Source organism: Rhinoderma darwinii, chromosome 13 (assembly GCF_050947455.1).
Source record: "Rhinoderma darwinii isolate aRhiDar2 chromosome 13, aRhiDar2.hap1, whole genome shotgun sequence".
Classification (NCBI taxonomy): Eukaryota; Metazoa; Chordata; class Amphibia; order Anura; family Rhinodermatidae; genus Rhinoderma; species Rhinoderma darwinii.
Window position 1 is genome coordinate 45,615,282 of NC_134699.1, and position 12,388 is coordinate 45,627,669.

Sequence of the window (12,388 nt, forward strand, 5' to 3'; positions counted from 1 at the left end):
ATTAAAGTCAGGAATTTACCAGGCAAGATGTGAGTTCTCACAGCTAGAATTAAGCATCAACCACCTGCGTAGAATCCATTCCCATATGCGCCAGGAGATTGCAAGAGTACAACTGCATTTTGGAGGCTCAGATACCAGGAAGATCATCAGTCATCTCCTGCAAGCACATTGTGCCACTCTGGGGAAGTTCTCCAAAAATTCCAGCACCAATCAAAGAATGTGAGTATAAGAAATTGGGGGTTAGAATCCTCTCCGCAAATCCTCTGCAATTTACAGTACAATACAAATCCCATTCCACATGTAGTGGAAAAAATCATCAGGAAAATGAGAGCATGCTGGTTTTTTTTTTATTCTGAGCATGCTTATTCTTTTGTGGAAAAGTTGCAGATTTAGGCCCCTGCAGAAGCAAGGAGAAGTAGTTTATCCACTGTATTTCTCATTCCATTTGAAGCCACTTCTGACTTTAACTCAAAAATTTGCATTAAAATCTGTAACAAATACGCCATGTGTGAATGCAACCTATGACTGTTTGACGTGATTGAACCTGGCTAATCCTGTGTTTTTTATTCATTAGTGATGACTTATCCAGCTCCCGCAACTGTGGAGGAAGTCACACACTTAAATTGTCACAGAGACGTTATACAAAGTTTCAGGTCAACAGCCCATGTTCTGTGCAGAAGAAAGATACTGCTGGGGCTGGCTTAAAGGCAGGTAAAATAGTAACTGGAACTTTAGGTCACTTTCAGATGGCAGTATTTTGATCAGTATTTTGCTTCAGTATTTATAAGCCAAAGAAGTGGAACCGACACAGAGAGACGGAATAATGGAAAGATTTGTACCATGTTTTGGACCCACTTCTGGTTTTAGCCTACAAATAATGATGCAAAATACTGACAAAACGACTGCCATATAAAAGGGCAAGTTTACACATACCGGATTTGCTACGGAAAATTCGGGTTTTGTTGTGGATTTTGGCTTCTTAATTTAACTCAATGGGTAAGGCCCCTGCACAGGAGCGTAGTTCTCTTCTCTAATTGAGGATCCATAATTACGGATGAAATTGCGGGCCCATTAATTTCTATTGACCTCGGACACCTTTCCATATATTTACGGATATGTGTCTGTGCTGTAGAAATGACCCGCAAAATATAGAACATGTCCTATTCTTGTCCGCAATGGCGGCACAGACGCACTCATAAAAGTCCATGGGGTCTTCTGCAATCGCTGACGGCTACGGATGTGTATCTGTAGCCGTCTGATCCATATTTCCAGACAGTAAAAACCCTTACAGTCGTGTGCATGAGGCCTTAAACTGTGATAAACACATGCTCAATTCGGATCAGAAATTGACATGCTGCGTATTTAAAAACCTGAACCACAGGTAAATCGTGGAAAAAATTTGCAGTGTGTGGATGAGATTTGTTGTAATCTCATCCCCTTTTCTGGTACTATAAATCCCCTGAACAAGCTCTTAGGGTGGTCTTACATGGCCCGATGGGGGCTGTTTAAACGAGCGCCAATCAACGAGACAGCTTGTCGATTGGCTCTCGTTTGCTCCTTTTACAAGGAGCTCGTATGGGGACAAGCGCTCGTTATTACGATCGCTCATCCCCATACATTTCTATCATGTCGGCAGCACGTCCCCCTGATGACACAGGGAGATGTGCTGCCTACAACGATAATAGTATCGGCATTTAAAACGATACAATCAGCCGATGAACAAGCGTTTGCACGATAATTGCCCGGTGTAAAAGGGCCCTCACACTCTTGTCACTACATTTTCACCTGATTCCTGTTCCATTGTCTGATCTATTTATCTGTTTTTTTCCTGATCAATTTCTCATTAAGTCATTTCTCCACAATATCATAATATGTTCAATAGAACAAGTATTATGAACAGAGTTGTATTTACTTCTCAGGTGTCTAGATACACTTGAATAAAGCTTAATCTTTAAATAATTAAAACTTCTACAACTTTCCAATATACTTTAAATTTTAATTTCTCACAATTTTCAAGATCTCATTGCTGTCAGTGAGTTAAAATATTAATTATTACATGAAAAGACTGAAAACTGCACAGCTTTTGTCCTGCTCACAGCTGATGGATGTGTGCAGCGTCAGACTGCATAGGGACCCACCGCTTTGACCAGGGGAATGGTTACACCGAGTTGTCAATTTAATCATACCTTTTTAAGGAGGAATAACAGAGGGACAATACAATACAGAGTTCTAAGAAAAACTGCTCCAGAATTGTAATTTCATGGGGAATACAAGTATTTACTAAAACAGTCAGGAGGGACAGAAACTCTTTAATGTTATACCCAGGTCCTGGTGTCTCATTGTAGTATGTAGACACATTCTTAGGAGACACTGTGCCCAATCACTGAAGATCCTTTAATATCCCCCATTGCCAGCATATGGTGACTTTGTAATCTATATCTCCTTAACCCATCATGAAGTACATGTGTCTGTCATGATGAGGGGGTACAGAAGCAAGCGGTGCCATACGCTGCATATGTCCGCTGTATATTACAGCTGAGACTTTGCTCTAAGGGTAGGAACACATGCAGCGTAAACACTGCGGATTTTCCACAATGGATTAATTGTGGAGAATCCGCAGCGTATTACAGTAGCAGTAGTGTGGTTGAGATTTCAAGAAATTTCGTCCCCACATAGTGGAAAAAATCAGCCCAAAAAAATACACATAAACTGACATACAGTGCGGTTTCCTCAACCGCAGCATGTCAATTAATGCTGAAGAATCACAGCACTTCTGTTGCGGTTTTCCCCATTGAATTCAATGGGGTGCTTAAACCCGCAAAAGTGGTGTGTGTTGTGACATTTGCGGCGGAATCACAGCGATTCTGCCGCAAAAATGGCAAGTAAGAAAAAAATAAATTAGGCCTCATGCACACGACCGTAGCCATGTGCACGGCCGTGATTTTCGGGTCGGCCGGCAGAGGACTGTCAGCCGCGAGCCTTACACTGCTCTAGACAGAAAAATAAAAAAGTTATGGCTCTTAGATTATAACGACACGATCAAAGTTATGAACTTAGATGTGATCAATAACAGCAGGATCCAGCGTGTCAGAGACAAGCAGGACCCGCTATCACTGAAGCCGTCACTCCCGCTAACCTGACAGATTTGGGTTTCAGCTTCTACATAGCCAGAATGCATAGAAGCTGTATCTCAAAAAAGTAAAACATTTTTGTTAAATTAAAAAAAATTAAAAAGTTGCATTAAACACCATGATACACTGTTTTAATTTAAAAAAAATATGTAAAAGTGTTCAAAGGTTTACAAAGCTTTAAGGTGATCTAATAGCCTGTTATTTATAAACTTACATTATAGTGTGTAGCCAATACTTGGTGACATAGTGGTATATAGTGCAGCTAGTTTACAGTGATCTAATGGTTGATTCAGTGTTAGGGTATGTGCACACGATAACGTCAATTACGGCTGAAATTACGGAGCGGTTTTCAGGAGAAAACAGTTCCTGCATTTCAGACGTAATTGCTCGTACTCGCGTTTTGCGAGGCATCAATTACGGACGTAATTTGGAGCTGTTCTTCATTGGATTCAATGAAAAACGGCTCCAATTACGTCCCAAGAAGTGTCCTGCACTTCTTTGACAAGGCTATTATTTTACGCGCCGTCTTTTGACAGCGACGCGTAAAATTACAGGTCGTCGGCACAGTACATCGGCAAACCCATTGAAATGAATGGGCAGATGTTTGCCGACGTATTCGAGGCTTGTTTTCAGGCGTAATTCGAGGCGTAAAATGCCTCCAATACATCTGAAAATAGGTCGTGTGAACCCAGCCTTACAGTGCTGAGTTCTTATTTACCCTTCAGCTTAGTCAGTGTTGCCATTGCCACGAAATGCAGCTGTAATTTGAAAGCAATTTTCATCTCTGGAGAAATTTGCTGCAAATCTGCAATGAAGTCCACATTGAAAATCTGCACCATACTTGTGCAGGTTTTGATGTGGATTTTGATGTGCATTTGACACTGGATTTTACACTATGTAATGGCAAGGATGAAATCAGTTACCTCTATTCTGCTTTGCATTTGAAAAGCATGCCCAAAAATTTGCACTGATATTTTCCACAGTGTGTAAATTCGGTTTTGGAAATCACCTTTTCATCACAGGAAGAAGTATTAATTTTAGGCCAGGATGGTCACATCTATCGTGGCAGGACGCACAATCATTTGCCAACAACTAAACTCAAAGATGGCAATAGATTACCTGCTACTCTTCAGAAAGCAAGTGGATATAATCTGAAGGTAAAGGAAAATCTTACCAGCTATTCTTCAGCCAAATCTACGGATATTTGTTACGGTAAGAAGGAAGCTAAATTGTTAGAAATGTTTTCAGAGGAATCGGGCTGAACCTTGTTGTGTTGTAAAACTGACATTAGAACTTGAAGGGGTTTTTCCATGAGGGACATTTGACATATCCACAGAATATGTCACAAATGTCAGATAGATGCGGGTCCCACCTCTAGGACCCGCACCTATCTCTAGAACGGGGCCCCCTAAACTCTGTTCTACCTTTTTCTTCTATCGGTGCCTCCCAGCCACTTCCTAGTTGTATGGTCGGGAGTTACGAAAACAGCGTAGCTCACTGTGCTACTCTGTTTCCGTAAGTCCCATAGTAGTGAATGCCAGTTACGGAAGCATGCGAGCCACACTATTTCCGTAACTACCATTTAGTTCTACGGGACTTATGGAAACAGAATAGCTCAAGGAGCTACGCTTTTTCCTAATTCACGGTCACAATTCACCTGCTTCTGCCGCAACACAGAGCGGCAGGACGGGGTTTAGGGGGCACCCTTCTAGAGATAGGGCAACTGGGCAAGGAGACCGCAAAAAATATGAAATTAGGTATATAGAAAAAATGAACCAAGAAATAGCGCTGCTCTCATCCAAGAAAGGTCATAAAAGTTATAATAGTTAAAGCTTATAATATGCAGACTACGCTTTTCAACACCGAACAGGCATCTTCGTCAGGTCAGGTACAAGAAGAAGCCAAAAACATTAGCTTATATAATGATTGACAGCATAATCAGACACAAATTGAAACGTAAAAAGACCACCAAAACACAGTTCAAGTGGACAGCTGTGACGTAATGACAGGTCAAAATTCGAAACATAGCTAAAACATTTACATAATGTTTTTATAACTTATTTTTGTCTCATTATGTTACATTCTTTACTTATTTTTGCTGTGTTGCGTGCATGTGTAAGGGGGAGTCAGGAGGAATAGCTGTCGGCCCAACGATCTAAAGCCTATGGCTTTGTGTACACGGCAAGATTTGGGGAAATACTTTCCTGTACTCACAAAATGGGATCCCATTAGTGCTATTCTGTTCTTTTTATTAACTCTATTTCTACACAATACTTTTATCATCTAAGTAATTGAATGGATTTTTGTCTTCTCTAGGGATGAGCGAAGGTTGCCGATTGCCAAACTTTCAAATACTGTAATGCCACTCTACAGTACACATAAATAACCCTGTCAGAGTGTACAAATAAATGATGCCACTTCACAGTACACACTAATAACACACATAGCCATAGTGCCCCCATTAACAGCAGGACCAAAGTATCCTATATAATAAAAAAAAGTGCCACTGGAGTGCCACCTATAAACCATGCCTCCTGAGTGCCCCAGAGTAGCAGTGTCTTCCATAAATAACAGTTACAGCAGAGTGTGGTGGTATTATTTAAAGTGGGTTAGAAAATTAAAGAATGAGGAGACACAGGGCATGAAGCCTGGGGTTGTATTATCTATTTTTTTTTGCCCTATGAGGTGCCCATAATGAAACTAGACATTTGCTTTAACCCCTTCCCGACATTTTCCGTATGGATACGTCATGGAAAGCTAGTGCTTCCCGCATGTTACCGTATCCATTTGACAAATGCATGGCACCGGCGGGGACCGAAATTAACTTCGATCCCCGCCATTAAACCCTTAAGTGCAGCGGTCAAAAGCGATCGCTCCATTTAAGTTGTTTGCAGCTCATCGGCACCCCAGCAATGAAATTGCAGGGGTTCCAGTGGCTGCAATGGCAACCGGAGGCCTAATACTGGCCTCACGGTCTGCCGAGCACGGAAACCTTCCAGGCCCCGCCCAGAGGCTGAGCCTGGAAGACTTCAGTAGCGGATGGCAAGATGGCGCCGGCTGAGGAGCTGAGCCGGCGTCATCAGCGGTGGATGTCAGCTGTATGTTAAAACCGACAACCACCTGTAAGGGCAGGAACCGGAACTAGCTCCGATTCCTTTCATTAACCCCTTAGATGTAGTGATCAAAAGCGATCGCTGCATTTTAGAGGTTGCTAGCAGATCGGTAGCCCTGCCGTGCAATCACGGCTGCCAACTGCTGCTATGGCAACAGGAGGCCTAACAATGGCCTCCTGCTCTGCCATTACGGGAGCCGATTAAGCCCCAACGGGAGGCGAAGCCTAATTGGCTTGCAGTCAGTGAATAACTAACAGATCTATTACATTGCACTACATAAGTAAAGCAATGTATTAGAAAAAAAAAATCAGGCAGTTGGACCATCAAGTCCCCTAGTGGGAAAAAAAGTATAAAAAAGTGTAAAAAAAAAAAAAGAAAACAAAAAAGTTTTAAAACATATAATAAAAGTTTCAAGTAATAAAATCAAACACAATCACCCTTTTTCCCTTATCAAGTCCCTTATTATTGGGAAAAAATTAAATAAACCATACATATTTGGTATCGCCGCGACCGTAACGGCCTGAGCTTTAAAAATAGTATGTTATTTATTCCACACGGTGTACAGCGTAAAAAAAAAACCAAAACTTAAAAAACTAGAATAAAGTTAACATGTAGTTTATAACGCATGGTGAACGCTGTATAAAAAAAACTAAAAAACGATGCCAGAATTGCTGTTTTTTGGTCACATTTCCTCCCAAAAAATAGGATAAAAAGTGATTAAATAGTCGCATGTACCCCAAAATGGTACCAATAAAACTATAGCTCGTCCCGCAAAAAAAAACAGCCCTCATACCACTACGTCTATGAAAAAATAAAATTAGTTAAGGCTCCAATAAGTCATGAAATAAAAAATATGCAGTTGTGCAGGCCCGAGGGGAAAATTTCTTCTGTTTCAAGAGGCGAATTATCAAGGCCCTAAAATTAGGGAAATAGGAAGGGGGGGGGGGGCCCATACATAACTGCTGGAAGCGAGGGTAGCCGTATTATACCAGGACAACACTTCCCAGCAAAATTCCCCAAACTGAAAAGGTGCAGAGTGTGGACCAGAAGGGGGATAAGGAAGGACTTTATCAGAGCGACACTGGCCTGTGCAGAAAGGATTGTGTCACAGCGTAACACACATCTATGGATTATTTTACTGTTATAATTAACCCAATTATTATACCACCTGACTATGCCCCTGATGTACTCTGCCCAGCTTACATATGCCCCCCACATTATAAACTGAAATACCAGTAAAATTCCAAACAAAACTACAACCAAGCAAAATCCACGCTCCAAAAGCCAAATGGCTCTTCCTCATTTCTGAACCCTACAGTGTGCCCAAACAGCAGTTTACTTACACATATATGGCATCGCCATACCCGGGAGAACTCTTTTAACAATTTTTGGGATGTGTGTCTCCAGTGGCACAACATATTTGCCACTGAAATAGCATATCTAGGGAAAAATTGAAATTTTTACTTTGCACCATCCGCAGAGCAATCACTTATGGAAAAGCCCTGTAGGGTGAAAATGCTCACTACACCCCTTAATAAATGCCTTGAGGGGTGCAGTTTCTAAAATGGGGGTCACTTCTCAGGGGTTTGTTTTATTACTTCACATCTGAGCCTCTGCAATTGTGAACCAATACTAAATCACCAAATTAGGCCTACATTTTACATGGTACTCTTTTACTCCTGAGCCCCGTCAAATGTCCAGGCAAAAGATTAGGGCCACATGTAAGGTGTTTCTAAAACTGGGACACACAGCATAATAATTAGAAAGCAGTCTGGTTATCGTAGCACAAGCTGGGCACCACATATTGGCATATCTATGGAAAAAAATCCCATTTTCAGTCTGCAACATCGAGTGCACATTAATTTCTGCGAAACACATGCGGGGTTAACATGCTCACTACACCCCTAGGTGAATACCTTGAGGGGTGTAGTTTCCAAAATGTGGTTACTTCTGGGGGGATAACACTGTTTTGGTCCCACAGGGGCTTTGCAAACACGACATAGCAACCAGAAACCAATCCAGCAAAATCTTCACTCCAAAAGCCAAATGCCGCTCCTTCCCTTCTGAGCCCTACTGTGCGCCCAAACAGCCGTTTATGACCACATATGGGGGTATTGCCTACTCTGGAGAAATTGCTTTACAAATATTGGGATTCTTTTTTTGCTTTAATTGTTGAGAAAATTAAACATTTTGAGCTAAAGCTACGTCTTATTGAAGAAAAGGGATTGTTTTTATTTTCACTGCCCAATTCTAATAAATTCTATGAAACACCTGTGGGGTCAAAATTCTCACTACACCCCTAGATGAATTCCTCAAGGGGTGTAAGTTTCCTAAATGGAGTCAGTTTATGGGCGTTTTCATTGTTTTGTCCACTCAGGGGCTTTGCAAATGCGCCATGGCCTCCGCAAACCAATGTGATCTCCAAAAGCCAAATAGCACTCTTTCCCTTTTAAGCCCTGCCGTGTGTCCAAACAGCCGTTTATGACCACATGTGTGGTATTGTTTTACTCGGGAGAAATCACTTTACAAATTTTTTGGTGCTTTTTCCCCTTTAGTCCTTGTGGAAATGAAAAAAAATTTGCTAAACCTACATTTTCTTTGAGAAAATGTAGATTTTAGTTTTTACGGCCTACTTCCAATCATTTCTGCAATAAACCTGTGGGTTCAAAATGCTCACTATACCCCTTGAGGTGTGTCGTTTCCCAAACTGGGTCACTTTTGGGGCATTTCCACTGTTTTGGCACCACAAGAGCCCTTCAAACCTGACATGGTGCCTAACATATATTCTAATAAAAGAAGGCCCCAAAATCCTCTAGGTGCTCCTTTGATTCTGATGACTGTGCTTCAGTACATTACCACACTAGGGCCACATGTGGGATATTTCCTAAATCTGCAGAACCTGGGCAACAAATATTGAGTTGCATTTCTCTGGTAAAACTTTCTGTGTTACAAAAAAAAATTATTACAAATTAATTTCTGCAAAAAAAAATATGACATTTTTACATTTCACCTCTACTTTGCTTTAATTCCTGTGAAACTTCTAAAGGGTTAAGAAACTTTCTAAATTTGTTTTGAATACTTTGAGGGGTGAAGTTTTTAAAATGGGGTGACTTATTGGGGGTTTCTAATATATAAGGCCCTCAAAGCCACTTCACAACTGAACTGGGCCCTGCAAAAATAGCCTTTTGAAATTTCCTTGAACGTGAGAAGTTGCTGCTAAAGTTCTAAACCTTGTAATGTCCTAGAAAAATAAAAGAATGTTAAAAAATGATGCCAATCTAAAGTAGACATATGGGGGATGTTATTTAGCAACAAATTTGTGTGGTATAACTGCCTGTCTTACAAGCAGATACATTTACATTTAGAAAAATGCTAATTTTTTGCTAAATTTTGATGTTTTTCACAATTAAATACTGAATGTATCGAGCAAATTTTGCAAGTAACATAAAGTCCAATGTGTCACAAGAAAATAGTCAGAATTGCTTGGATAGGTAAAAGCATTCCGAAGTTATTACCACATAAAGTGAAACATGTCAGATTTGAAAAATGAGGCTCTGTCAGGAAGGTCAAAAGTTGCCAAAGAGGGAAGGGGTTAAATCAACCAATTTTCAGAACCATTTTCTATGTTGACAATAAACAGATTTAAATTTAATCACACCCTTCTTTAACCCAGGGTGTAGCTGTAGGGGGGGGGGGGGCGGGCATGGCATGTGCACCAGGCACTGGGTGGATTAGACAGGGTATTATGCATCTTTGCCTCGGGTGAAAGCACAGACTATGTTTATCCTTCTATTCTTAAATATTAATAAGTCTGATTTGGTAACCTTTGTACATATAAGTATTTTATTAATTTATATTTTTAATTATTTAATTAAAGGAGTTTCCAAAGTCCATGTAAAATCTACACCGGGATCCGAACAGCCTTTGCCTTAGACAGCCTTTAAAGGTAGTGCATTACTCACTAACTGTCAGATTGTTAAGTCCACACAAAGAAGCTCCGGTATCCATACCGAAACGTTGTGCATTGAAGTATATAGGAGAATATAAGGTTAAAGTATTAACAGCTATTCTATTCTTTTAATCTGAAGCCTAATTTGTTACCACTGATAAAAAGCCAGGGTAGATTTTTTCCATTAGAAGCACAATGCCTGTGCCTAGAGGGGGTTTACACGGAGCAATTATCGGGCAAACTATCGTTGCCGATAATTGCCATGTGGAAACAGGGCAGCCATCCGCAGATGAACGAGCAAACGCTCGTTCATCTGCTGATCCTATCGTTCTAAAAAAGTAAAATCTTATAGTTGTCGGCAGCACATCTCCCTGTGTAAACAGTGAGACGTGTTCCCGACATGATAATAACGTATGGGGACGAGCGATCAGAGTAACATCTGCTCATCTCCATGCATAGCTCCTTGTGACAGGAGCAAACGAGTGTTGATCAACGAGCTGTCTCGTTGAACGCGTTCGCTTAACGGGCCAATATTGGCCTAGTTCAGTAAGGGCTGCAAAGATGTCTAGTAATATCCTTCTTGTAGCTGACTAGATTAAGGCTATGTTCACATAGGGCGGATACGCTGCGTAAAAATACACAGCGTATTCGCCCTGGACCCCGCAGGGAATTTCGGCCGAAAAAACGCTCCAAATTGTGGTGCAGTTTTTCGGCCAGAAGATCTGATGCGGAAAATAGCGGTGCAAAAAAAAATAAGCCTATACTTACCAGTCGTCATGGCGATGCGTCCCTCTGACACCCTGCAGCCTGGCCTCCTGGGAAGACATTTCATTCCATGTGACTGCTGCAGCCTGTGATTGACTGCAGCAGTCACATGGGCTGTATGTAGAAGCAGAGAGATCTGGGTGAGTATAATAAAAACAATTTCCTCACTTGCAACTTTTGCATCGAAATCGCAGTTTCTACTCAGCAAAAATCGCAATGCTTACTATTTGTTGCGGGTTTTACCTCCCAATTGAATTCAATGGAGAAAAGCAGCGATTTCCGAAGCATAAATTGGCATGCTTCGGATTGAAAAACTGCACCGCAGGACAATTTATGAAGGTTTTTTTCAGCCTATTTTTTACGTAGCGTGTGGATGAGATTTGTTCGAATCTCATCCCCTCTGTTGCTACTGTAACATGCTGGGGATTTTCAACAACTAAATACGTTGCGGAAAATCCGCAGTATTTAAGCTACCCTTAGTGTACCTGAAATGAAGACTAGAGGGGTCCAGCTACCGTTCATTATGCCACCCCACAAAATGATCCCAGGAGTAGGACCGGTGTGACATTCCCTTGTGAAGGCCTTTTCATGGCATTGCCCACGCGGTCTCCAGACCAATCTCCGGCTATTACCGAGGCAAAAGCATTATTCATCGCTGAAGAGGATAGACTTCCATTCCAGCCTCCATTGCCGTCTTGCTGTTCAAAACGAGAGTAGTAGCGTGTGGTCAACGGAACACCTGTATCTGGAAGTCTGGCTTGTAGCCCAATTTCGTGCAAAAGCATTTTGATGGTTTGTGCCGACACTGGCTGTAGCCCTAGACTTGGAATGTGACGTCCAATTTCACATGTAGCACAGAATAGATCTCTACATACCATTCATCCAATCAGACGATCCGTCCCTGCAGAGGTTCGCCTGCAGATTTTCCACAATGAAATCAGTTGCGCAAAATCCGCAGTGTTTACACTACGTGTGAACATACCTTTAAGCAATGGTTCTTTAGTCAAATTGATTTGTTCCATGTAGTGATACATGTGTGAAGAATAACAATGTTTACATTATAAATAGAAAAAAATATAATTTTTTTCCAGCATATAAAGCATTGGACTGTAATAGCTGCACGTATTAAAATACATTATCACCTTACTAGACATTAATCTTCCAAACATGTTCTTTCTTAATATCACAGTGCTGTCAAGAACATCTCAGGAGTGCCATTTTCAGCTTCCCGTGGACGTCTGCACCAACAGAGTGATTAACGCAACGTCATTGACTATAGTAGTCAGGAAAACATCAACCTCAAATAAAAAAAAATATTACATACATTTTACATGGTCACATTGTGGGGTTAGTGCACCTTAAGAAAAGATTGCTTTGGTATGGTGGGTAGTGATTGCACAGGAGACATTGTTATTTAGACATAGAGGCAG

The 12,388-nt window shown here is 41.2% G+C and overlaps 1 protein-coding gene and 1 long non-coding RNA gene across 3 annotated transcripts in view; one reads left to right on the forward strand and one right to left on the reverse strand.

Annotated features, from left to right (window-relative positions):
* LOC142666649 (glutamine-rich protein 2-like) overlaps positions 1 to 12,284 on the forward strand; it is a 33,173-nt gene extending 20,889 nt beyond the window's left edge. The window contains exons 15-19 of one of the 2 annotated variants that reach the window (XM_075846791.1): positions 1 to 219; positions 575 to 711; positions 4,158 to 4,343; positions 10,122 to 10,190; positions 12,148 to 12,284. In XM_075846791.1, the coding sequence (XP_075702906.1) occupies positions 1 to 219; positions 575 to 711; positions 4,158 to 4,343; positions 10,122 to 10,177 (598 nt within the window). In that variant the 3' untranslated portion in view covers positions 10,178 to 10,190; positions 12,148 to 12,284. Of the gene's footprint in view, positions 220 to 574; positions 712 to 4,153; positions 4,344 to 10,121; positions 10,191 to 12,147 lie in introns of those variants that run through there. The other variant, XM_075846792.1, reaches the window with a different exon arrangement.
* LOC142666651 (uncharacterized) overlaps positions 26 to 12,388 on the reverse strand; it is a 15,352-nt gene continuing 2,989 nt past the window's right edge. Inside the window, exon 3 of the long non-coding RNA XR_012851712.1 lies at positions 26 to 397. This is a non-coding gene — a long non-coding RNA (uncharacterized LOC142666651). The remainder of the gene's footprint in view (positions 398 to 12,388) is intronic.